Source organism: Dendropsophus ebraccatus, chromosome 2 (assembly GCF_027789765.1).
Source record: "Dendropsophus ebraccatus isolate aDenEbr1 chromosome 2, aDenEbr1.pat, whole genome shotgun sequence".
Lineage (NCBI taxonomy): Eukaryota > Metazoa > Chordata > Amphibia > Anura > Hylidae > Dendropsophus > Dendropsophus ebraccatus.
Window position 1 is genome coordinate 24,928,468 of NC_091455.1, and position 25,414 is coordinate 24,953,881.

The 25,414-nt window shown below is 40.9% G+C and overlaps 1 protein-coding gene across 6 annotated transcripts in view; it reads left to right on the forward strand.

The window, feature by feature from the left end:
- TRPS1 (transcriptional repressor GATA binding 1) overlaps positions 1 to 25,414 on the forward strand; it is a 267,310-nt gene that overhangs the window by 234,568 nt on the left and 7,328 nt on the right. For all 6 annotated transcript variants that reach the window (XM_069957171.1, XM_069957174.1, XM_069957176.1 and 3 more), the window contains one exon: positions 25,184 to 25,306. In XM_069957171.1, coding sequence (XP_069813272.1) covers positions 25,184 to 25,306 — 123 coding nt within the window. The remainder of the gene's footprint in view (positions 1 to 25,183; positions 25,307 to 25,414) is intronic.

The following is a 25,414-nucleotide window of genomic DNA, read 5'->3' on the forward strand; positions in this document are numbered from 1 at the left end:
CGGGTAAAATATTGAAAATGTAAAGTACAGGAAGAGGAAGTAGACATTTAGCCTTAAATTACTTTGAAATCAATAGATTGTTTCTTTAGTTGTGCTGTGGGCAATGAACTTAGGGCACCGCATATATTTTACCGTTTTGTTATTTAGAAAAACACCTGAGAAATTGCCAATGTTCATTTATCATCCACTCTCTGCTGAGAATACTCGGAAGAGAAATGATTTTGGTCATTATACCTAAGAGTTTTTCTGAGCTTCGTAATATATCTTTTTGCAGGTATTGGCAAACTGAATATGTAGAGTTGTCTACAGTTTAAAATGAAGTTGTACTTTTGGAACCACTTTAAGGAATATTATATAGAAGGGAATTACATAAGTAATAATTTTCAAATCAAATGTTATTTTCTGATGTTTTATGACCATCATTCGCCCTGCCAGTCGTAGTTGGAACACTCCAGTGGCTAAATAGTATTATTTAGATAATAACCTTATGAAAACCTTATATTAGTGGTGGTAGCTACAGGGTGTAGAGAAACTGGGTCTCTAACCTAGTGAGTTTAGGAACCCTTCATATTAAAAAAAAAATAGTACTCTTTAGGAGAAGAAAGACGGGAAGGGGATGTTGCTGCAGTGTTCTTCAGCCAGTATAAAGGTGGCCATCAAGTTTTAGTGACTGTAGACTAAAAATTGGGTCATCTGACAGTTATCTCGATCTCCCCATACACATAAATATTTGATATGGCTGAAGTTTCATAAAAAAAAAAAAATGCTCATTATCAAAAGATCTGCTGTTTTTTTGTGCAGAAAGCTTTGGTTTTAGCTTCAAAACAATTTGCGGATTTACTAAAAATCCTAGTCCCATGGACATGTCACTTCTTTACTGTGTGGTTCAGTGCTGGAAGTCTCATTAAAGCGACTCTGTACCCATAATCTGACCCCCCCCCCCCCCCAAAACCGCTTGTACCGTCAGATAGCTGTTTTTAATTCAGCATCTGTCCTGGGGTCCATTTGGCAGGTGATGCAGTTATTGTCTTACAAAACAACTTTTTAACTTGAAGCCCTGTGCCAAATTGGCGTGGCCTAGAGTGTCTGTGCCCTAGGCCTGCGATGCCCCTCTGTCCCACCTCACCATTAGGAATGCCCCAGGCAGGATTTCTCCAAATCACCACTTGTCTAAACACTGCATATGTGCCTTAATGATCCACCACATTTGCAGTGTTCAGGCAAGTGATGATTAGGAGAAATCCTGCCTGAGGCATTCCTAATAGTGAGGGGGGATGAATGGACGACACAGACTTACTGCACAAAGACTTTAGGCCACACTAATTTGACACAGGGCTTCAAGTTTAAAAGTTGTTTTTTTAGGAAATAACTGCATCACCTGCCGCTATCTGACAGTACAAACAGTTTGGGCTGGGGGGCAGATTGTGGTACAGACTTGTTTTAAAGGCAATAAAATTGTCAGGACTCGGCCCTCCCCCCCTTTCTACTCCTACATTGCCATAGTCCGTCACTGACAGGGATCTATGGTGCAATGTTTCACACAGCCACATCTTGAGCCCATGTGAACAAACCCTAAGGGTTAAAAGGAACCTGGCACCATGAAAATGATGTTTCATTTATGAACATCATCTTATAAAGGAAGAGAAGCTGGATGGAATGATTTATACTTTTGAGGGTCAACAATTTTTAGTTAAAATCCCTGTTTATTCTGGGCTTAGTAGTCAAGTGGGTGGTCTTAATTAGTGACTTACAGCTTTTTTGCATGCACACTTGAGTGACACTGCCCATCAAACTTCTATGACCAGAATAAGCAGGGACTTCAACTAAAAAAAGTCCTACTAAATAATTTTCTACAAAACCATATATCATTCTGCTCAGCTTCTCTTTTTCTATAATGTGAAAAAAAAAAATCATTTTTTTTGGTGACTAATTCCCTTTTTTGTAACAACAGGATATGCTTTATTTTACTATCCTGGTCAAGTATGTCTATCTACTTCTGATCTGGAATAGGAGGAACAGGCACCATAGATCTCCACATGGTTGAGGGTCCTAACGTTATCGTCAAAACATTTCCCTGTAGAAACAAACACCTTCTTTTTTTATAGTTGTAACTCGATGGGTGGTTCATTCCTTCCATAAGATGTAGACAACTGTATACCCCTCTTTGATGTGATTATATTAAATCTTACAGATCTTGTTATGATAACGTAAAGGCAGGTTACAATTAATTTATTGTACGGTTTGTTACAAGTTGGAAACTCCCATTTCCTCTTTTGGAATGTAAAGAAGGATTTTTTTTCTTTTCTGTTCTTCTATTTGGTCAAAAGATATCAGTTAATGTGATAACATCTGGTTGAAGCAAATCGCTGCCAGGGAAAGTATGGCTTCCTCTCTGTGGGCCTGACCAGAGTCTGATGTTGTGCAGATGTGCAGCCAGGCCTGACTGTAAAAGTCATAAACATTGTCATAACATTGTTCGAGTCCTCTAGTATTTCCTGTCTTCTGCTTAGCACTTTATTACTAAGCCTGGCCCGCCGCCAAGTACAACGCAGGGAGTTAGGGCCTCTCCGTCTTGAACTCTAAAACAAGTCCAGAATTCATTGGGTTTAATTTGATACGCAAACCTTGATAATTTACACTTGTTCAAATACGGCAGATTACAATCATTTGGGAGAATTACACTAGCTATCACGGCAGACTCGGACATGACAAAAGGAACCGGACTTGGGTATTTGCGTATTTAATATTTGGCAGAATTTTTTTTTATTATAAAAAAAAAAAAAGAGAAGCCTTGAGTGAGGAACAGCTGATTCAGAAGCTGGACGGCGTACAGAAAACTTGTGTTCATTTCCTGAATGAGCTGCAGTTCCCTGGGCAGAGAATAGGCCTTTCTTTCAACACTTCAGAGCACGTTCATTCTCTTGGCTTGGGTTCAGAATTGGGAAAGGCCACATGAGGCTTTATTGCCTGAGCACCATAACAAAACGGTAAGGTGCAAACAAATGAATTAGCCCCATTTTTTCCTGAAAGAATATCTTCTGCCAGATTTGAATAGCACATTAATAAACCAACATATGCAGACGTGTTAACCCAATTTTCCGTGATTGATTGGGAATTTTTGGACCACAGGCTGTGATTAACGTTGAATTAATCAGGAAGCGGAATGTCTCCCGAGACCGGCTCAAATGATGTAGTGCTTTTTCTTCTCAAAGAGTTCTCCTTGTATTCACGTTTGCAAAGTACAAAGCCGGCTAGCAATGTGGTTTTTGAGCTTTTTTTTCCCCCCTTTTGAATCTTACTTGTAGTTATTATATTTAATCTAGGAACATGTAGTTTTAACCAATTTCATTTCTCGAGAGGAGCTATCACTGTTTTTAAGCCCATTGTCTTCCCACCCGTCTCAGGTTCTTCGATGTTCTCCAGTGGTTATGAAGTTTTGGCAACGTGCAGGCAAAGCACTCACCAATATTTCATTAGGATGCCAGACAGGTCTAATAGATTTCCAAATATTGAATCAGAACCGTATGCAGGGAGGGGAAGTGGCTACAGAAAGTCACAGCAGTGTACAGCAGCCAAGGGAGTTATGCGAATAGCTATTTCTTAGGGTGGGGGGTAGTTAAAACTTGGATTGGAGTCAATAATGTAATAGGACTAGGGCCAAGTATCCATATATCCACCAAGGATACTTTGCCATCTGTTTTATTTCAAGACACCAATTTAAGCTTCCAGAATAAAAACATTTTAACCAGACTAGTGGCACTGAGTCGGGGCCGGCTGCTTTCAAAAACATTGAGCGTCACATTTTTTACTCAGAACCTGTTGGGTGTGAAATGGGAAATTTTTGCCCAGCGTAACCAAATTTGTCAAGAAATTGTAATTTTTTTGTCAAACTGAATAACATCGATTTCATTCAAACATTTATGTTTTTGGAATTTGTTGTTAAGTCAAAGCCGTTCTCCAAAACTGTATCCAAGAAATAACTAAAGCTGGCTTTGTGTCAGAGGAAAACTAAGTCTAATAATACTAAAGCTAACTCGACAGTGAAAATTCAAATAATGCTTCTAAATTGGGAATCATTTAAAAAAAAAAAAAAAGACAAAAGACAGACTGTCAGTTTCTGTAGTACTGAAGTGGAATATCATATCACCGGTAATCTCTTCCAAAACTCCACTACTTCAGTACATTTCAGATACAATATTTCAGCATTTCATCTTGCTCCCCGACTGTCATATAAATGAGCTGGCACTCTATACCAAGCACTAGAGATGAGCATCCGAACCCCGAAGTCTCGGCATTTGATCACCAGTGGCTTGGAAAACATGGATACAGCCATAGGCTGTCTCCGATTCAGGTGTGGTTTTCAATTAAGCTCCATTCACTTCAATGGAACTGCAAAACCAACACCCAAACTGGAGACAAGAGTGGTGCCGTCTCGGGTAGAAAATGGCCATGTTTTTCTAACGCTTTAAAGGCTTTTTGCCACCTTGGACATGTGTTATGTATTCACAGTATAGGGGGTAAGTGTCTAAACATAAAGGGTCTAACTTCTGGAATCCTCACATCATCAATAATAAATCTTACATCAGAATGGAGCAGCAGTGTGCATATTTGAATGCCCTATCATAGATCTTGATCACTTCCATAGACAATCAATGGAATGGTGGACAACTACTGTATGTGAACCGCAGCACTCCACTCATATAGAATTTTCACAGAACGATAATCGGACGAATCAGGCAGATACAGCCAATTATTGATCCACGTAATAGAGACCATGATCAGCCGATGAAACTATCATCGGCAGGTTGTTTCTCTAGGTCCAAACCTAAAATCATCAGCCACTGTTTGCGCATCGCTACGTGTGATAGTGAAACTCAGTCGACAGCTGACGATTAAATAAATTGTTCACACATTATCTGTCCACACTCCCGGTTTCCTCCTGCCTTCTGTTCTCTTCCCGGCACTGCGCTCAACAGCTTCTCCTAGCTAATAGGCCACTCAGCCAATCACTGGCCAGCACCGCTACATGGACATCGCTAACGATTAGAGATGAGCGAACCTGGAGCATGCTCCAGTCGATCCGAACCCGAACTTTCGGCATTTGATTAGCGATGGCTGCTTAAGTTGGATAAAGCCCTAAGGCTATGTGGAAAACATGGATATGGTCATTATGTGTATCCATGTTTTCCAGACAACCTTAGAGCTTTATCCAAGTTCAGCAGCCCCCGCTAATCAAATACCGAACGTTTGGGTTCGCTCATCTCTACTAATGTCTGTGCAGCCCTTGCTAAACAATAATCGAGCCATGTAATAGGAACAGTAAATGAAGGCCGATCTAGGGCTGCCATCAACCCATGTAATAGGACCTTAAATCTGTGTTTACACAATGTAAAAATAGGGGAAAATTATGGACGTAAATAAAGAGCATAGGGAGTATTTATGGCCGTAATTTGCCCTTATTTTTCACTTCACCTCATTTTATGGTCATCATCATAGCCTGTAAAATATAAATGACCTGTATTGTTCTGGTCTTACAGTAGACTACCTGTAATAAGTTATCTTATTTTCAGAATTTACTATAGGGACCCCTGAACTTTAGAGTAGCCGCAATACCTTGTAGATTTTTTTTTTTTTTTAATTTTCATTCTGAGTCAGATATTTTTTAAGGTTCTGTTTTTAATGCCTAGTTCTTAACTCTGAAAGGTTAAGAGGGATCAAACTTTCCGGTATCTACGTGCCCTTTTATAATATTTTTTTTTGTGTGCGGTTTTGGTCAGAGCCAAATTCCAAAAATAAAATGATTGTATATTTCCAGGGTTTCTGCTATGGTCATTTACATTCGTTACTGAACAGTCCATTCCTTCAGCAAGAAGAACAGACGGTGCAGAGTCACATGACGTAAAACGCATTCACTTATGCCCAACACGTTCTGTACACAATGGTCTTTCTGAGAGATTAGGGAGGAAAGTGTTACCATGTTCTGCAGCTCCTGCTAGCACTTCATTATACGGCCCTTATTGAGCAGTTCGCTTGCAATGTTTTTTCAGACCAAATATTAAATATTCTGTTCACAACACACTTGCACACCAGACATGTTCTCTGAAGTTGAAGCAGATGGCTGGTAGGTGACATTGAGCCTTGACATGAAAGGCCGCAGGTCTTTGATTGGTAATATTAACTCCGTAAATTGGTATCACAAAAGAAACAGAAAAGTGGAAAGATTTCGAAGAATATTTTCTCGCATTCAAAGAAAAAGTTTAAAGGGTAAAAATGTTTTTTAAAGCTTTATCCTTAGTTATATCGTCTGCTCAATAGTATGACCATATAGGACATAGGTAACAGTGCCGTACGTTCTTATTAGCTAGAATATTATTCAAATTGCATTGGTTTGTCTGGATGTTTCTGACTATTCATTAGAGGCTCCGCCCCTTGCTATGCATGCTTAACCCCTTAAAGACAGAGCCAATTTTGATTTTTGCGTTTTTTCCTCCTTGTGCTTAAAAGGCCATAGCAGTTGCATTTTTCCACCTAGAGACCCACATGAGCCCTTATTTTTTGCGCCACTAATTGTACTTTGCAATGACAGGCTGAATTTTTGCATAAAGTACACTGCGAAACCAGAAAAAAATTCAAAGTGTGGTGAATTTGAAAAAAAAAAACGCATTTTGTTTATTTGGGGGAAATGTGTTTTTACGCCATTCGCCCTGGGGTAAAACTGACTTGTTATATATGTTCCTCAAGTCGTTACGATTACAACGATATGTAACATGTATAACTTATATTGTATCTGATGGCCTGTAAAAAATTCAAACCATTGTCAACAAATATATGTCACTTAAAATCGCTCCATTCCCAAGCTTATAGCGCTTTTATCCTTTGGTCTATGGGGCTGTGTCAGGTGTAATTTTTTGCGCCATGATGTGTTCTTTCTATCGGTACCTTGATTGCGGCTGCAGCCGGAAGTAAACGAGTGCCGAGCCGGGGACGGCGCCATCTTGGAGCGGTCTCCGGCCGGCTTCAGAAACGGAGATCGCTCCTCCGGGATAACATCCCGGAGGAGCGATCTCCCCACTAGACACCAGGGATGACGCTGCGTCCGGTAATCGGATGCAGCTGTCATGTTTGACAGCTGCATCTGATTACTGTATTAGCGGGCACGGCGATCGGACCGTGCCAGCTAATACCTGCGGTCCCGGGCTACAATCGGCACCCGGGACCGCCGCTGTTCAGAGCGGGGTCGCCGCGCGGCCCAGCTCTGAACTCCCTTACGGGCAATAGAGCGTAAATATACGCCCTTTGTCGTTAAGGGGTTAAAGGTGATTGGTCTGACCTAACTTTGTCGCTAAGGAACAGTAGAAATGATTAAAGCCGTCACTGAAGTTCAAACTTTTAGATTCAGTAGATTCAGTATTCAGTGTTTTAATCCCGTACTAACTATCTCTTTATGATTATGTCATTAAAGAGGTATTTCTTTACAATTCAACACAGTGCTCTCTGCTGCCACCTCTGGCTATGTCAGGAAGTGTCCAGAGCAGGAGCAGGTTTCTACTGAAAATCTTCCTGGCATGGTCAGAGGTGGCAGCAGAGAACACTGTGTCAGACTGGAAAGAACTACAGTACACAACTTTCTTCACGAAATACAACCGTTGATAACAACTAGAAGGCATGATTTTTTAAATTAGGTGGTTTACAAACTTGTTTAATTTTTAGGCACCAATTCATAAAAAAAAAAAAAAAAAATCAGACTCTGTTTTGGTTTTAGTACATGATTATAAAAAACCCGAAAACAAGTCATTCTACCTGCCTATCTAAAGTAAAGAAATATAGGCAGAAATTATTAGCATACAAAATAAATACATAAAAAAAAAAAATATATATATATATATATATATATATATATATATATATATATATATATATATATCATTAATGGCTGAAAATAGGTCCCTTTCTGGCTGTCTCTGCACTCTGTGATGCTGGGAGGGTTCATCTGAGTTCAAGTTGCTGGTTACCTCACTGTGATTAACCCTCTTAGCATCACAGAGTGTAGAGACAGCCGACCAGGGACCTGTTTACATGAGCCGTCTCAGAAGGGAAAGGGAGGGGGGAGATCAGAGTATGAAAAAAAAAATTGTTAGACTCCAGGAGACGGGATGGTTCAACATGTATTGTACCTGAGCGGAATACCCCTTTAAGAATTTAAACTGTATTATTAAATTTGAACAGATATATGAAAAAGATGATATTGATATATAGCATTGATTTATATCTTGGTGATTGGTTGGAAATTCACCCCTATGAATTGAATAAGTAATTGTCGCTGGTGCTGCCTGTAATGGTGGATGAATAGATAGTCAAGAGTACAGTCTTCTCCAGGTCAAAACACCAGCTGAGCTGCTCTGTGATTTCTATATACCCTTATAGGATATATATTCACAGAATGACCTCATGAACCCCACTTAAGGGTTGTATCACATGGATAAGTATACCTGTCCCAGTTATAGGTATATTCTGTTCTTTATTATTTGGTCAATGAAGTAAAGTGCATTAGCATTTGTCATGTTAGAAGTAACTTTACCTGCATTTCTGAGCATTGTCTTCTAATGGTTGTTGCATGGACGCTATACTAGGGGTTCAGGTTTCTGTCAACAATATTTTAGGATATTTTAGGCGATGGTATCTGGTTGACATTTATAATTGAATTTACATTATAATGAACTTTAACCTTTTCCCCCAAAAGCAGTGCCATTCTGCATCATGACGTCCCTGGACGTCAGGCTTTCCCTGCCTCCCCCCTCTGTCCCTAGCTGCAATCCAGCGGAGGAAGGAGGCTGCCACACATTGCCTCCTCCCGCCGCCACTGCCCGGAGAGGAGCCGTGCTCCCCACCGGGCAGTTAACCCCATAGACGCCGCGGTTGGTGCGAGTGCAGCGTCTATGGGGAGATCTGCTGCTTCCCGCCAATCGGGTGCTGGGGGGGGGGGGGTTGCGGCACATGCTGCGCAACTGCTGTGCTCCCCCCAGGCACCCTTTCCCTGCCGGAGCATTAAAGTCGAAACAGGCTGCGGAGGCAAGGGGTTAAAGGTGTAGTCTTAAATGGCGGCATGTCTATTCCAGATTTGCCCTTTTGTATCTTTATTTTTTTCTTTGATACATTCTGCGATGAATGATGTAACTAGAGATGAGCAAATTTACATTAGCTCTGCAATCTGCTTATTAGCCTTTTGCCTTTGAAGTCTGTTCTGCTCCGCCCCGGGTACCTGAAAAAGCTGGATTCAGTCCTGGAAGACCCTTCCCAGGACTGGATCCAGCTTTTCCAGGCACTCGGAGTGGAGCAGCACCGATAGGCTTGAAATTTGAATGCAGCCAGCGATTTGCTTTGTTTGTACTGTAAATTTGCTCATCTCTAGATATGAGCTTTGAATTTTGTGATACTCTGTTTATGATTGTTCTCATGTCTTAATATGTCGGCACCCAGTGGTTGTGGTGTGTATTGCAGCCTGTTGAGGGTTTGCCAGAATGTTATGCTAGTGGCCCAAATTTACTAAAACAGTGGAACTCTTAGACAGTGTAAACCTTTTAAAGTGTATCTCTCACATTATTAGACAGTATTGACTAGGCTTAGACCAACTCATTTTGACTATTTTTGGCCATTCCTTCACTAATTTATGCCTTGGTTCTCCCTTGGTACCATCCTGCAAACTCCACCCCTGTGTCTGCTTTTCCTATGTAACATGTGAATCTAGTATTTTCTGTGGCCACAAAGTCTCCAAACCGCACAGGCTGCTTCTCATCTCTTCCTGCTCACTCATCCCCCTCAACCCCTCCCTCATCCATAGGCTATAATAGTCAGTGCAAACCCATCTTAACTCTGCTTCTTTGTGATTTAGACAGCTTTTTCCTAATATACAGATAATAGTTACACTTTTGTTGGCCACAGGGGGAATGAGTCTAAAAAGTGTCTAAATCTTTTGTGGCATGTTTGCAATAGTAAATTTGTCTTGGTATATTACATTTATATTGTGAAATAAGGTAAGAATTCATGTAAACATAAGTAATCACAAAGAAAATTTACCCAAGCTGTGGCTAAAAGCCATACCTTCCATCTTATAGCATCAATCATTCTTAGACCTGTTGTCGCTTCAGTTTTTCTGTAGGTTTATATCAATGGGTCTTGAATTCCAAGAGTTTATTGAGAAATATATGGATCCTTTTCCGTACAAGCAGCAATACAATAGTACAAGTAATAGTAGTATTTTCAAGTATTCTTATAGCAGGACTCTCCTAACCCAGGAACAATTTCCCAGCGTCTCAATTTCATGTCTTCTTTATGTTGAAAATCTTTTTGAACAGCTTTATAAAGTGATATCTTCTCGCTTGGCACATACTTGTAACCATGAGATAATTCTCGGCTGTCATATTGTAAAAATAACAAAGCACAACAAAATCCTCTTGTAATGCATCCTAAATGTAGAAAGCAAATGCCAAAGTGTTACATTCGGGGGAAGGAAAAAAAAAAAAAAGAACACCTCCTGAAGCCCCTAGTGGGCACAGCCTGCGAAACAAGCAATTAATCCATTTCTCCTCCACCGCCGGAGCACTCAAGCATCAATTAGAGTTTAATAGTACATAACTAATTTATGAAATCGAATAGAACATTTCATTGTTCCCTTATTAAACTTTGTAGTAATAATGTAAAAAAATAAAATCAATACAGCTTTCTCCTTTATGGCAGAGCCTCGCTAACTGCTATTAAGTGTAGAAGTTGGAGGCAGCGGAGGGCAGATCGCCGCTATCTGATCCTGGAACAATAATTTAAAGTGCAGATTGTACAGAACAATGGGGGGGGGAGGACTTTTTTTTGTAATTGCTTTGCATTTTATAGCAGAAATGAAGGGGGAAATATCTTCTAAAACAGGGATGTCAAATGCTGTTGCAAAACTACAAGTCCCCTCATACCTGGACAGCCAAAGCTTTAGCTCTGTTTTAGGCCCAGCAGATCTGTGCGGCCGCAGAATGTTAGCGGAGATACTATATACAGTTTATGCACTATTGCTTGATTGTGTACCTGTATGTATGCAGTAACAGGTACTCCTTTCTTTTACAGGAGTCCCTGCTCATCTATGTACTTTTCAAAGCACTCTACACTAAGGCGGGGGGGGGGGGGAGAAATGAAGACCGGCGTACAAGTATGTTGGTCTTATATTAGGCCCTGCCCCCTTTTCACACGCCTCTTTGTAAATCCAACAGGCCGGGCGCCTCCAGCAGGTGTAGATTTGGATCATGATTCACGGCGTAAATCATGATAAATGAGGCGCGGGAGGAGGCAAAAGAGGCAAATCTGAGTCCGCTCAATAATAAACTAGTCTCTATTTGTGAATTGTTGATGCATGTTTTTTTTGCAAAAATACGGATACCATCAAGTTCTATTGGTGTGTCCATAGCGGAAATTCAGTTTGGACTAGGGCCTGTCTTTTTTTTTTTTTTTTTTTTTAAGGCATGGATCACGGTCCTGTACATACCTACGGATGTGTGTATGGGGCCACAGGGCCGCGGCCATTGCGGATCCACGATTGCGGACAGAATTGCAGACATGTGAATAGGGCCTAACAATAATATATGTTATTAGTGCCTTTAAAAGAAGATAGAGGAGCAGGGATAATTTAGGACCCCCTTCTCCTTTCAAAATATGCTTTACCAATATAAGTCTTTTCTATAGATTTTCCAAATTCTTGGAGGGGAGTTGAATTTAAAAAAAAAAACATTCACTTCCTAGATCCCATGATTTCCCAATCCTTGTGGTGTCCCTGCTATCATTTAGCACTAGCAGTGGTCCCACCCCAGGTCCTGAATGGCTAAGCCACCTGAAATGTTATGTCTCAGAGGAAGTGGAGCAGCATAATAGCGGTGGCAGTGCATTAGCCAAGTATGTTATAATTTTTTTTATTTAATCCCTCCCTGGGTGCAAATCCAAAACAACCCCTTTCATGACGTGATTTGAAGTAAAAGTAGAAAGTAAAATTACTATTAAAAGCTAAAATGAAAAATATCACCTCAACACATGAAAATAACCAATACCTTTTGATAAAAAGGTTTTAAAAAAATTGTGTCAAAATTTTCGAAAAATCCTTTGCTAAAGTTTCAAAAAAATAATAGAAAAAAAACATTGTGGAAATGGCCTTCTCATTTTATCGAGCATCACCCACAGCCATGAATATAGCAGCTTAGTTCAGAAAGAATACATTCTCCCCCGCTGTATCTTTGGGTTGTTTGAGTTTGCTTTTTATACAGTCCGTTTGTTGGCTTTTCGTCTTTTAACCACACATCCTTACAAGTTTACATCGAAGAGATCCATATTTCTATTCCACCCACACAATGTCAGATTGTCTTGTTATATTCTTGAGATGCGCAGTGAAGACGTCTGGTCTCATCACTAGGATGGCGATGTGTAAAGATGAATTTCTCTCGCCTGCAGCTGGTACCATACATGTTATGAAAGTTATTAATACGGTTTAGATCAGAAATGGGTAGGTCTTTTACTTACACACAACTAGAAAGTCCCTTTAAGAAATCAATAAAAGCTGTTAAATTCTCTAATATTATTTATCTGTAATTTTCAAGATATTATTTTGCTGCCAGTGACTAAAGAAAATTCTTGTTCATATCCAGAGAGTGCAAACCTGGACATAGCTAATCAATTTCAGAAGTGGATAAAGCTGTATCCAGTCTAGACAATGCTCGGTGAGCTACAGATGTAGAAGTTGCCATGATCATCGTAGTAGCAAAGGATCTTGGGAGCAGCATCACATCATCATGCTGCGGCCCTTGCACCCTCTTGGTACCATAAACATCCCATCTATATATATGTGTATATAAGCAGAGAGGCATTCATGTAGCATCTCACTCACTGCTGTACTAATCTAAAGGTGCTAATAGAATTTGTACTGGCAGGGACTCCTGTCAAAGAAAGGAGTCCCAGCTCCTGTACAGTAAGCATTGAGGCTGTATGTCCAGTGAATGGACATTTCAGCAGCCCAAGAGGTATACAGCAAAAGCATGCAGTGTGTGCCACGCCACTCTGTACCTACATGAGATGGGCTACCTCATAAAGTATCTATAGGAGCAAGAGCTCCTTTCCTTGACAGGAGTCCCAGCACCTTTATATACTTTCCTCAATGCCTTTTGGCCTTCCAGCTGTTGCAAAGATACAATTCCCATCATGCCTGGACAGCTCAAACTAAAGCTTTAGCTGTCAAGGCATGATGGGAATTGTAGTTTTGACTCGTTCTACATCCCTGCCCTAGGTTGATAACAAATGGCACTACCTCAGGTAAGTATAGGAGCAGGAACACCTGTCAAAAAGAAGACCCTATTCAGGTAGTAGGTGGGGGGGGGGGGGGGGGTAAGGCAGGGATGAGGCGTAGCTTTCTCTCGCACCTCATTTATCATGATTTTTGCGTGCAGGCGTAAATCATGATACAAATCTATACCAGCTTCTTGAGTTGTGGCGCAAAGCCGGACGGATTTTCTAAGAGGCGTGTGCTTTTTAGTAAATCTGGCTGGGAAAAAAGGGGCTGGGCTTTATTTAAGACTGGCTTACGAGTATTCCATTCTTGATAAATGCCCCCCGTGGTTTCTATATGATCTTTACTAATAGTCTATTAACATATTCAGTATATACAGTAAATGCGTACGTACAGAAATTTCTTCTTCTATTCTACTACCTTCCCTTGTAGTCCAGATACCATTAACATTATACATTCCCCTACATGCTCCACATTGGATTTAATGCAGTACTGTTTGACCTATGCTGTTTCTTGTAACTGATCTATATATTCTAGTGTGTTGGAAATCTTTTCTCACTCTACCACATGACCTTGAATTATAAATGTGCTTTTTCTTTGTGTCTTTTATATATAAAATGTTCTCTTGTTGGTTTCCAGTTCACAGATATTATTGTCCTTGTATAAATTGTTATAACTACAGTCCATACATAACTATTGTAAATGAGGATTTAGATGCCAAATCTCCTCTGGCTTCTCCCACTTCCTCTCCCTTCATGCTTTGCTCATGGACCACAGTACTGGAGGGGGGAGCTAAGTGATTAACAGGGCGGGGAGTCAATTCCTCCCCATCCTGTTAAACACAGCGCTACATTTAACTGTATGTGTTCCTGAGTAGGCGTGCATACAGTAAAAGGGCCCGACACAGCACCTGGCAGTACTTGCTTGGGTGCTGATGCCAGGGCTAGCTAGCAGCGCATCCAGGATTTTGGACAGTTTCTGGATGTGGATGGAATTCCGGATGCTCCCATAGGCTTCTATGGGAAATCCGTGCTGGAATTCTGGATAAACACTGGACAGGATCTATAATTTCCTGACCTATTTTCAGGAACAGACACCCTTCAGGAAAATTCCTGAAAGGTATCCCTTCCTAATAGAACCCTATGGGTTCATAAATTTATGTAGATTTCCTGATTAGACGTTCAGATAACTTTTCTTGACATACGCATAAGCCCTAAGTCTCTAGCCTCTATAGTGTCTGTGGTCTCCTAGATCGTCAGTCACTGAGCTGGTTAAATTATTTGCCAATCAGGGCTGCACAAACAATTGCTAGGTTGTTTGTGTGGCCCTTTGCTTTAATCAGCGCACATCCATTATTACATGGGGAGATGTGCAGCTTATGGATGATATTTTATTTTATTTATTTTTTTTGGCGGGCAAGAGTTTGCTCTGTGTCAGTAAACATGGTAGCAGGCTTTTATAGATACTTTTTATTTAGATCCTTTACGTGGTTGACTACACAACCCCCTCCTATATAGATTTATGCTGAGACAAATATATACGTACAGGAAATATATGCCTGTGCTGTATTCTATCCATAGATCACCATCCGTTTTATAGACTGGAATCTGGAAGCGCAGCCTATGTCTTCATACAGTAATAGTAAAACATATGACATAAAAATTGCAAGCAGATGTTTTACAAAAGTCGAACATTTGAAAAGATTACACTGTTTTCTATAATGAAGTGAAATATTGTAATTCCGCTTGTCAGCAGGAGTGATAGTAATACGTCTGTGTAAGCTGTATTTCATTATATCCCAGTTCACGTGCTGTAACGTTCAGTGTGGCCGATCGTCTCCAGGAACTGGTGCGGGAGACACGTTTTATTGTTTATAATGTTGTTATGAGACTTTATGGGAATTGATTTTATTAGTAGGTATAGGGTAGTGGTCATAGGGCCTTTATTAGACTTTTGTGGCCTCCATATGGCACTATGTTATATGCAGTCACTTGTGACGGAAATTATCAGTCTGCTTTCTATCTAATGTGTAGGGGCAGTTTCAGGTCGTTGTATGGGTAAACAATATGGCCGCCATGACAAGTGGTTCACAGCTAGCCCATGCCCCCATTCACCATTTGTTTTCTTTGTATATACATAACTTGGAAGATTTGCCATATAAGAGTCTGTTCACATCTCCATTCTGAGCCTCTGTTGCAGTTTTCATCTTGCAGCATTTGATTACTGGTGGATGGAGACTAGGGATGGTTCGAACCGAATTCCCGCCATAGGCTGTATCCCAGTTTTCCAGGCGGTCCTCCCGCTGTATCCACCCGCTCCACGGAGCGGCCACACAGCGGGAATCTGATGCCGAGCGTTCGGGTTCATATGAACCCGAACCTCGGCAGTTTTGGACCATCCCTAATGGAGATGTTGGATGCCGCCCTAGAGAGTCCTGGGAAACATGGATACAGTGTCGGACTGGGATATCTGGGGTTCACCAGAGAAAATAATCCTGGGGGCCCACCAATGAAGAACCAGTGAGAAACGACATGTCAGTAGTGTTAGTACAGGTTCTAGAGCTGGGGACCCACCGGAGGATCCTCTGGTCCCCTGGTGGGTCAGTCCAGCACTGCATGGATACAACCATAGGCCGTATCCATTAATACATGTATTTAGCAAGACTCAAGAGTATAGTGTGCTCTTAGGGAAATGACTCAAACATTGCCTCTAGTTTGTTGCACTTTTGCCATTTGGGGGATTGTCAAGGATTAGAGAAACATGGCTGCTTACTTCCAAAAACAGCACCACCTCAGTCCTCAGGTTGTATGTGGTATTGCAATTCGGCAGCCATGTTGTTTTCTAATCCTAGATAAACCCTTCAATTTGAATGTGATAGTGCCAGTATGTGCAAGAATACATGTAACGTAAAACCTTATTTCTCCTGTGGTGGTGCTGCAGAGATATTGAACAGTAACTGGCAGCTTCAACCATAAATCACAGTCGATCATTAAACTCCAGCAAAAATCTTTTTCTTTCAAATCAACTGGTTTCGGAATGTTATATAGATTTGTAATTTACTTCTATTTAAAAAATCTCAATTTTCCCCATACTTATCAGCTAACGTATGAGCTGCAGGAAGTGGTGTATTCTTTTCAGTCTGACACAGTGCTCTCTGCTGACATCTCTGTTTGTGACAGGAACTGTCCGAGGCAGCAGCAAATCCCTATAGAAAACCTTTACTGCTCTGGACACTTCCTGACATGGACAGAGGTGGCAGTAGAGAGCTTTGTGTCCGATTGGAAAGAATACACCACTTCCTGCAGGACATACAGCGGCCGATAACTATGGGAAACTTGAGCTTTTTGAGAAACCAGTTGACTTAATTTTTTTTTTTTTTTTTCTGCATAACCCCTTTAAGTCTCTTAGCAATAGAAGCATTGTCCCCTGAACAAATTATTGGCAGAGGTCTTCAGTGTCGGCACCCTGATCAGTGATGGATGTCTTATCCATCAATCCTTTTTTCCCAGAAACCCCTCTACCTGTAACATTTCCTTATACTGTTTAAGTTGCTTATTATATTTTACTACAGAGTTTGCAAGAATTGTTTCTGCTTTAGAGAAATGATGTTGAATTTTTCATTTTGTGCATGATATGTCGGAACTTGGGCGGCTGCCGTCTTGTTGATAAGTGATTACTACCATAGTGGATGTCAGGTCAACATTGTTAGACAGTCTGAAAATGCAATGTAGCTGTTTTGGCCCCCAAATGATATTCCATTGCTCGAGCTGCTACTCCTGGCATAATTCTCTGCCTTCAGCACAAACTAACTTCTTGACGTGTAAACTTCTTACACAGCTAATGAGATGTAGGCCTAGATGTTAGTGGTAGGAATAGTTCTGGAAAAATGCAAATGTAAAACTTGTTAGGCGTTACTGACACTCCGGGCCACGCGTTCTAGAACTTTCTTCATTAATAGCTGATTAGAAAATGGAGCCTTTAGGAAGGGATTTCTTTGTATCTCTGAAGGTTACAGTCGAAATTCACTTAATGGGAGGGATATTTAATAGAGATCACTTATTATTGAGGAAATGTTTGGAAAATATTCTTAAAGTTTTGTCGGACAGTATATGTTTTCTTACATAATGGGATTGATAGGATCAGCCGCATAGCCTTAAAGGGGTATTCCACTCAAACGTAACATTTGATATGTTGCTGCCCATGGTGAGACTAACAATTCCTTCCATACTTGTTATTATCTGTTCAGTCTCCTTCCCCCAGTTCTGAGCTGCTGCTTTCTGCGAAAAACACAAAAATCTCTGTGTGTGAGCTTCTCTCTCTGTCTCCCCTTCCTCCCCCCTCCCTTCTGAGACGGCTGATGTAAACAACTTTCTGGCAAGCTTTATCTGCAACATTGTAGCTTCTTTGTAATGTTGGGAGGGTTAATCTGAGGTCAAGTTGCTAATGAACTCACTATGTTTGAGTGGAATACTCCTTTAAAGGGGACTTGTGGCCTTTTCTGACCTGTCTGTTTTAGAAAATGCTTGTATTCCCCATAAAATAATAGTTCACCCTGGATCACCCATTCTTATAGCTACATAGCTTATAGCTCTGACGTTCATAATTTTGAGGCCAATGTCCATTATTTCGAAATCATGTCCATGATTTTAAAGCGACTCTGTACCCACAATCTGCCCCGCCCCTAAAACCGCTTGTACCGTCAGCTGCTTTTAATCCAAGATCTGTCCTAGGGTCCGTTTCGCAGGTGATGCAGTTATTGTCCTAAAAAACAACTTTTAATCTTGCAGCCTTGTGTCAAATTGGAGTGTCTGTGCCCTGGGCCTGCGACACCCCTCTGTCTCTCCTCCCCACCCTCTTCACCATTAGGAGTGCCCCAGGCAGGATTTATCCTATTCATCACTTGTCTGAACACTGCACAGGTGCCTTAACGATCCAGCACATGTACAGTGTTCAGACAGGTGGTGATTAGGAGAAGTCCTGCCAGTGGCATTCCTAATGATGAGGAGGGCAGAGAGGCGAGGAAAGCTATGCCAATTTGACACAGGGCTGCAAGAGTAAAAGTTGTTTTTTAGGACAATAACTGCATCACCTGCTGAACGGACCCCAGGACAAATCTTTGATTAAAAGCAGCTATCTGACGGTACAATTGTTTTTGGTTTTTTTGGGGGGTGGGGGAGGGGGCAGATTGAGGGTACAAAGTCACCTTAAAGTATTTGGCCTTAAAATGTCGGACATCTAAAAAGATGGACATCAAATGGCTAAAAACAATACTGTGTATGAACTTAGCCACACAATGACAAATTTGTTGTCCGTTAATGTTAGTCAAATCCCTGCCTCTTCACTGTAATCTGTTCTCACAGACATGTTATCTAGTTTGTAGGTTAATACTACAGAAAAAAAGGGAACTTGTGAGTGAAAAAATAAACTGTAGAACATTTGATGGTTACATACGCCTACAAGGAAATGACTCAGAGATTAACATCTCTCTAAGTATTTGTATTCATTTATACATAAGCTGTGAGTGGAGTCACATCCGTGCTCTGTGTGTACAGTATATAGCAAATAACACCAAAAGGACACTTCACTTTGCAGTTTTGCTACAACGTGTTTCACAGGTGTGTGTGTGTGTGTGGGGGGATTGTGGTCAAATCTTGCTGCTGTATGTCGTGCAGGAAGTGGTGTTTTTTTTCCAGTCTGACACGGTGCTCTCTGATGCCACCTCTGTCCATGTCAGGAACTGTCTAAAGCAGTAGTGGTTTTCTATGGGAATTTGCTACTGCTCCGGACAGTTCCTGACATAGACAGAGGTGGCAGCAGAGAGCACTGTGTCAGACTGGAAAGAATACACCACTTTCTGCAGGACATACAACAGCTGATAAGTACTGGAAGACTTGAGTTTTTTAAATAGAAATAAATTACAAATCTATATACCTTTCTGAAACCAGTTAAATTGAAAGAAAAAGCGCAGCACAGACGAAAAATTTGTTTGGTTCGCACATTTCTAGTCTGGTCCATAATCCCAGTAAAGAACAATACAATACAGTAACACTCCAGGTCTAAAATGACTGATAACAGTGAACAGTAGCTTGCCCTCCCCTAAACATATGACCAGGATGTCTATTCTTCAGCTTTTCTAGAAGACAGCTAATTCATTTACATGATAAACCAACCACGTCCTCTTCCTAGAATCTTCCCTGACGCCGCCTGCCGTCTCCTATAATGTATGTTTCATATAGGGAAATATAAAATGCGCAAAGTAAATCATTCAGTCTTTCGCAGCTATTGAAGAAGGATCAGATTACAGCAATAGGTTGAGCCTGTGGCGCTGATAAATGATTGTGGGAGAGGTTATTGAAAATGTATAATGTGGCTGACGGTTGCATGCTGCTGGTGCTATCGACGTAGACTGATTAATGAAATGCAGAACAATTCAGAGGCCAATGTCACTACATGTTCTGAGGGGGGAATTAACATGATGCTGCGAATACTCCACTCTACTGGCAAATGCCATATTGCCACCCTTAAAGCAACTCCCCCCCCCCCAGAAAAATAAAACTCTTGTATCGTTAGATATCCTGAGGTCTGTTTTGCAGCCCTGTGTCCAATTGACTTGGCCTAGAGTGTCTGTGCCCTAGGCTTTCACCGCCTCTCTGTTGCTCCTGCAACTTTTAATCTTGCAGCCCTGTGTCAAATTGGAGTGTCTGTGCCCTGGGCCTGCAACACCCCTCCGTTCCTCCTCCCCACCCTCTTCACCATTAGGAATGCCCCAGGCAGGATTTCTCCTATTCATCACTTGTCTGAACACTGCACAGGTGCCTTAACGATCCACGTGTTATTCGAGTCAAGCGTTTTTCAGTGCTCAATTGTAAAACTCCAGTAACAATTCCCATTGAAATCAATGGGAGACTTGAGCATTTTACTAGGTGCCCCCCTGCTCAGCCGAGCGGCGAGTGCCTGTTAACCTATTATATATTTTTCCTTCTTATTTTTGCATATCTCATTTAAACATCCCTTTAAGGGATGAAAAATACAGAAATTTGTACGAAAAAATACAATAGGTGGTCATACTTACCTGTCCGCGCTCCTCCCGATGCCCTCCAGTGCCGACTTTGGTCCCAGTAATTGGCTGACCAGGCTGTCACTGAGCAGGGGACCAGAGCCAGTGGGCATTGAGAGGAGCATGGACAGGTAAGTATGGCTGCTTTTATTTCTTTTTATTTGTTTTGTACCTGGGTTGGGTTCACACTACGTATATTTCAGTCAGTATTGTGTCCTCATATTGCAACCAAAACCAGGAGTGGATTGAAAACACAGAAAGGATCTGTTCACACAATGTTGAAATTGAGTGGATGGCCGCCATTTAATGGCAAATATTTGCTGTTATTTTAAAAAACGGCTGTTACATTGAAATAATGGCAGTTAATTACTGTTATATGGCGGCCATCCACTCAATTTCAACATTGTGTGAACAGATCCTTTCTGTGTTTTTAATCCACTCCTGGTTTTGGTTGCAATATGAGGACCACAATACTGACTGAAATATACGTAGTGTGAACCCAGCCTTATACTGTTTCAGAGCTCCTGCCCTCATCACGAATGATGATGCCAGGAGCTCTGTCTCACTACAATAGTACAAATATTTTAAAAGCACTACTAGGTGCCCAATCAAGCATCAAGCTTGATTGAGCACTATGCTTGACTGAGCATACTCACCCAACACTAGTCAGCATGTCTCCAATTCCAAGAAAATAATAGGCCTTACTGCAGAAATTGTTTAACTAAAATTCTGCTCTCTACATGGGGTTTGATTCTGTAGCAGGTTTTGGAATTTTACAGAAAGCCCCAATAAAATTAATAGGGGATGTTGGTAAAATTTCAGCAACAAATCTGCCTCAAGTAAATTCCCCCTTTACAGATTTAAGTAAGGCTTTAATGCTAGTAAACAGGAGAGGATGATGGCAGAGGGATGCTCAGTGTCCCTCCAGTGCCCTGTGTCCCTCAATGTCCCCCTGCCATCATCCTCTCCAGCAGCCACAGCCTGCACAGCTCTGGGAGTCGGGTCGTGACATCACTATTTTATCCAGGAAGTGACATCACCATGTTATCCAGGAAGTGACATCACTATTTTATCCAAGAAGTGACATCACTATTTTATCCAGGAAGTGGCATCACCATGTTATCCAGGGGGTAAAGCCTTACTGCATTAGTAAGTGCAGGGAAAAAAACACACTTTATAAGCATTTCCCGTAATAATTGTATATTGGCCATTTGTATAACTTTTTTTTTTTTTTGTGGGGGGGGGGGGGGGGGGGCGGCAATACAATACTTTAATAAAAAATTTCACCGGACTTCTCCTTTAAGTTACTTCACACATGTGCCAGGCATTTATGCAAATCTCTCCCTTATACTCCCGGTATCAATAATAAATTGAATAGTTGACAATTGAGCCGAAAACGTATGTCTGTAATTAGTTTAGCTAAGGTGTTCCTGCTAATGCTCGCATCCACAGAAAAACTGGCTCAGTACCAGGGTCTACCTTTTTTTCCCCCTAAATTCTTATGCATTGTGAAACACTTGATGAATCAAATGCCCATTCATTGCCAAGAAAGTGCTCCAGTCTTCAGGCCAAAATTATGTCTGCACAAAGGATTTTATTTTAAATGTATCACAGTACAATTACATCCATTGTATTCTTTTTGGCAATCGACTTCCCTTCTGCAGCACAGACTTGTGTTAAATAAATTGGTGAAATTGGAATAAACCCTTGAAAATTGCTGGTTTATAATAAAGGTAATTTTCTGTTTATTAAAGTGAATTTGCTAGACTTTGCTCTCTTGGATGAAGCAGATAAATCTCATTCACGGTCTCGGGACATCATTCTGGTTTCAATTTATCTTGTTCTGATATTTCAAGAATCCTTGAGACCAAAGAAATGCACCACTGCTGTGGGGTCATTGAGTACCCGGTGTAACACTTGCCTGTGTAGGACTTCTTAATCAAGAGGAAATTTGTTATTTATGAATAAGACAAGTGGGCATTGGCCAGTAGGTCATTGATAGGATGTAATGGAAGAAGCAATCACGAAGATCTTCTGTCCTGGATGGCACAATAATGAAGGAACCACTTTTCTTTTTGCTGTGGCTCCCTTCTCTTCTTTGTACACCATGGGGGGATTTATCAAGAACATCATACTTGTACAACGGTCTTAAATTAGGCCCTGCCCCCTTTTCTCTGGCCAATTCATGCCTCTAGTGAATCCAGCCTGCCGGGCGCTCGACTCAACACCCGGTGTACCGAATCTACACCTGCTACTAGTAGGTGTAGATTTGGATCATGATTTATGCCTGCAAGTGGGAATAAATCATGATAAATGAGGAGCGGGAGGAGGCCACGCCTCCTCTCCACCTTGCTTTGCCCCCCCCAAAGCTCCTCCTGCCCGCCCATTGGGCAAGCAAGGGATATGATAGGTGTCAACTCTGCGCCTTCTCTCTGGCCCTAAGCTTTGTGTCCCTCTTTATGTCTCTTTGTGGCCCTAAGCTTTGTGTCCCTCTTTAGACCATCAAATTCTGCTGTTAGAAACAGCTATTAAGGTATTACAGAATCGCCACTGATATAGGAGCTTCATTTTGATTGCAGAGTAAGACCTTCTGTTCTGGCTAGCAGAGGACTTACTACCCTGCTCTTGGAGCTCAGGGATATATACACAATATAGCCATCTCACATGACCCTTACTTGTTTGAAATAAGGAACCTGGTAAAGAGAGGAGTTAACTCTTTTAATATGTGGTGTCTGTGCTGCTGACTTAAAATATTTAGTTTATTTTTACAATTTTTTTTTCCTTTTTTACATTTGACTCAAATAACCTGCCATAAGAGTGGGTGTTGTTGGTTGGCTTGTCCTAAAAATTAGCATTTTTGCAGGAAATCTTTCCTCTGCTTGGGGACATCCAAGGACTAGTGTTGAGCGAGCACTAAAGTGCTTGAGTGCTCGTTACTCGAGTCCAGCACTTTTCCTTGCTCGAGTGCTCGACTCATGGAACCCCATTGAAAACAAGTGACATTCTCCCCCCCCCCCCCCCCCCGAAGGTTAAGTTAACCCCTTGGGGGCCAGTCTATGCTCTATAGGTGGGGGGAAGGGTTGAAAATATATTTACCACCCAGCTAACTATATTTGCCAGGACACCGCTGCAGCCGCTGATTGGCTGAGCCGCTGATTGGCTGAGCCGCGAAGACTGGAACAGTAAGTATAATCCACAGTCTTAAAGCTTGTTGATTTGCTTTTTGTATATTGAGCACCCAAGCAACACTAGGTACTTGGTTGAGCATCAAGCTCAATCGAGGATCCCGACCAAGCATGCTCGCTCAACACTACTCTGTCTAGAGGAACTGAATTGCTATCAAACTAGGTTGTGTAAATTTGACCAGAATCAACCCTAATGGTTGACCCCCTTTATCTTTGCTGTAAGGCTCTTTCATGTTCTATGTTTGCCATTGATAGGGCCCCCTTTATGGCCCACCATATGTTGTATTGTTGCACATAAAAAAGCCATATATAAAGTAGATATTCCCTAATGCATTTGTATTCCCCTGTACAAGTCCCTAGTATATAAAGAACATTTTAGAGAGGTTCTGTGTCTTTTGTGAATGACAATAATCCTTTTATAGGTAAGTAATATGTTCTTGAGTTGTTGCTATACATGTTCATTTTCTCCCGGTGGATATTTCGAATGCCCTTAATTTAGAGGGTTCATTATCTCTGCAGTCATGCTTAATAAATCTCTCTGCGGTCTTTTCTTGCCTTTTTGCTGGGAAGCAACAATTGACAGTGACATTTTCTATTAGATTTGTGAATAAATTAGTGGAAATTGCCAGCTTCAGAAAAAGTATTTATTTTTTTCGGATTCTGGCATTTCCTAGATCTCTACATTGAAAGAGCTGCTTAAACTGCTCCCATAAGGAAGCATACACATCTATGGGCTGGTCTTCTAGACTTGTCAAAAAATGATTAATAATAATGGATTAATCCTTAAAGAACTGGCATACTTTAATTTTTGTAACTGTTATAGTACTTTTAGGTGCCCTGTTTTCCTTACCTTTGCCAAGTCTTGTCTAGAAAAACCTACTGTACTGTTGTACATATTTAGTATAAAGGTTCCGTGGGGGCGGAGTTTGTGAAAGGAGTTCCTTGATTTGCTGTGTCATGCAGTCCATCAGCAGATGTAGGATTAAGTATATTACAGTAATTAAAAAAAAAAACCATTTGAGGCAGTGTATGGGACCAAATGAGAAATGGGTTGCTATAGTTCAAAATGGCTGACTTTTGACTTTTTTCACTTTTCGCTTTCCTTTTTTTTAATTACATTGCAAATTTTATCGAAACTGATTACTGCCATAAAGATTAAAGCCTATTTATTTCCCTTACCGTATGATTAAGTTATCTTTTTGTTGTTAAGTGCTATCCATTCAGAATCCTATGACTAATTTAAGTAGAGTTTCATTTGCTTAATAACCATGTACTTGTCAGGCCATACATTAATCTATAGAGGTAAAAAATGATTGTTATAGTTTTCTCGTATTTTCTTTTGCAGCTCTTCTGCCAATTTTTTTTAGTAGCCGACATTTAATCCTTACTTTAGGCCGGCAGCCCCAGTATATATATATTATTCCTAAAAGCGAAGTAATTCATTAGAACAAGTAGATCTAATTGTGACGAAGACAATTACATTTGTGCTTAATTTGGCCTGTAAACTTGGCCTGTTGATCTCCCCAAAGAATAGACCCTGTACGGTTGCGTTGAAGAAAACCTCTGCTAATTTCACTCTCTGTAAAAATAATATTATTGCTCATGTTTGATGTATGTTTTGCTTTCTTTATTTTTCAGAGACGCAGAGGCTCCGGGGTTTTTTGTGCCAACTGCCTGACCACAAAGACTTCACTTTGGCGAAAGAATGCAAATGGTGGCTACGTCTGCAACGCCTGTGGCCTCTACCAGAAACTGCACTCGGTAGGCAAAGCAAATGTATTATTGCCAGGTCTAGGAAAAAAATAAGATGATTGATTAATAGATAGATTTGGAATCTTCTATATGAAGTGCAGTCACTTATTTATGACT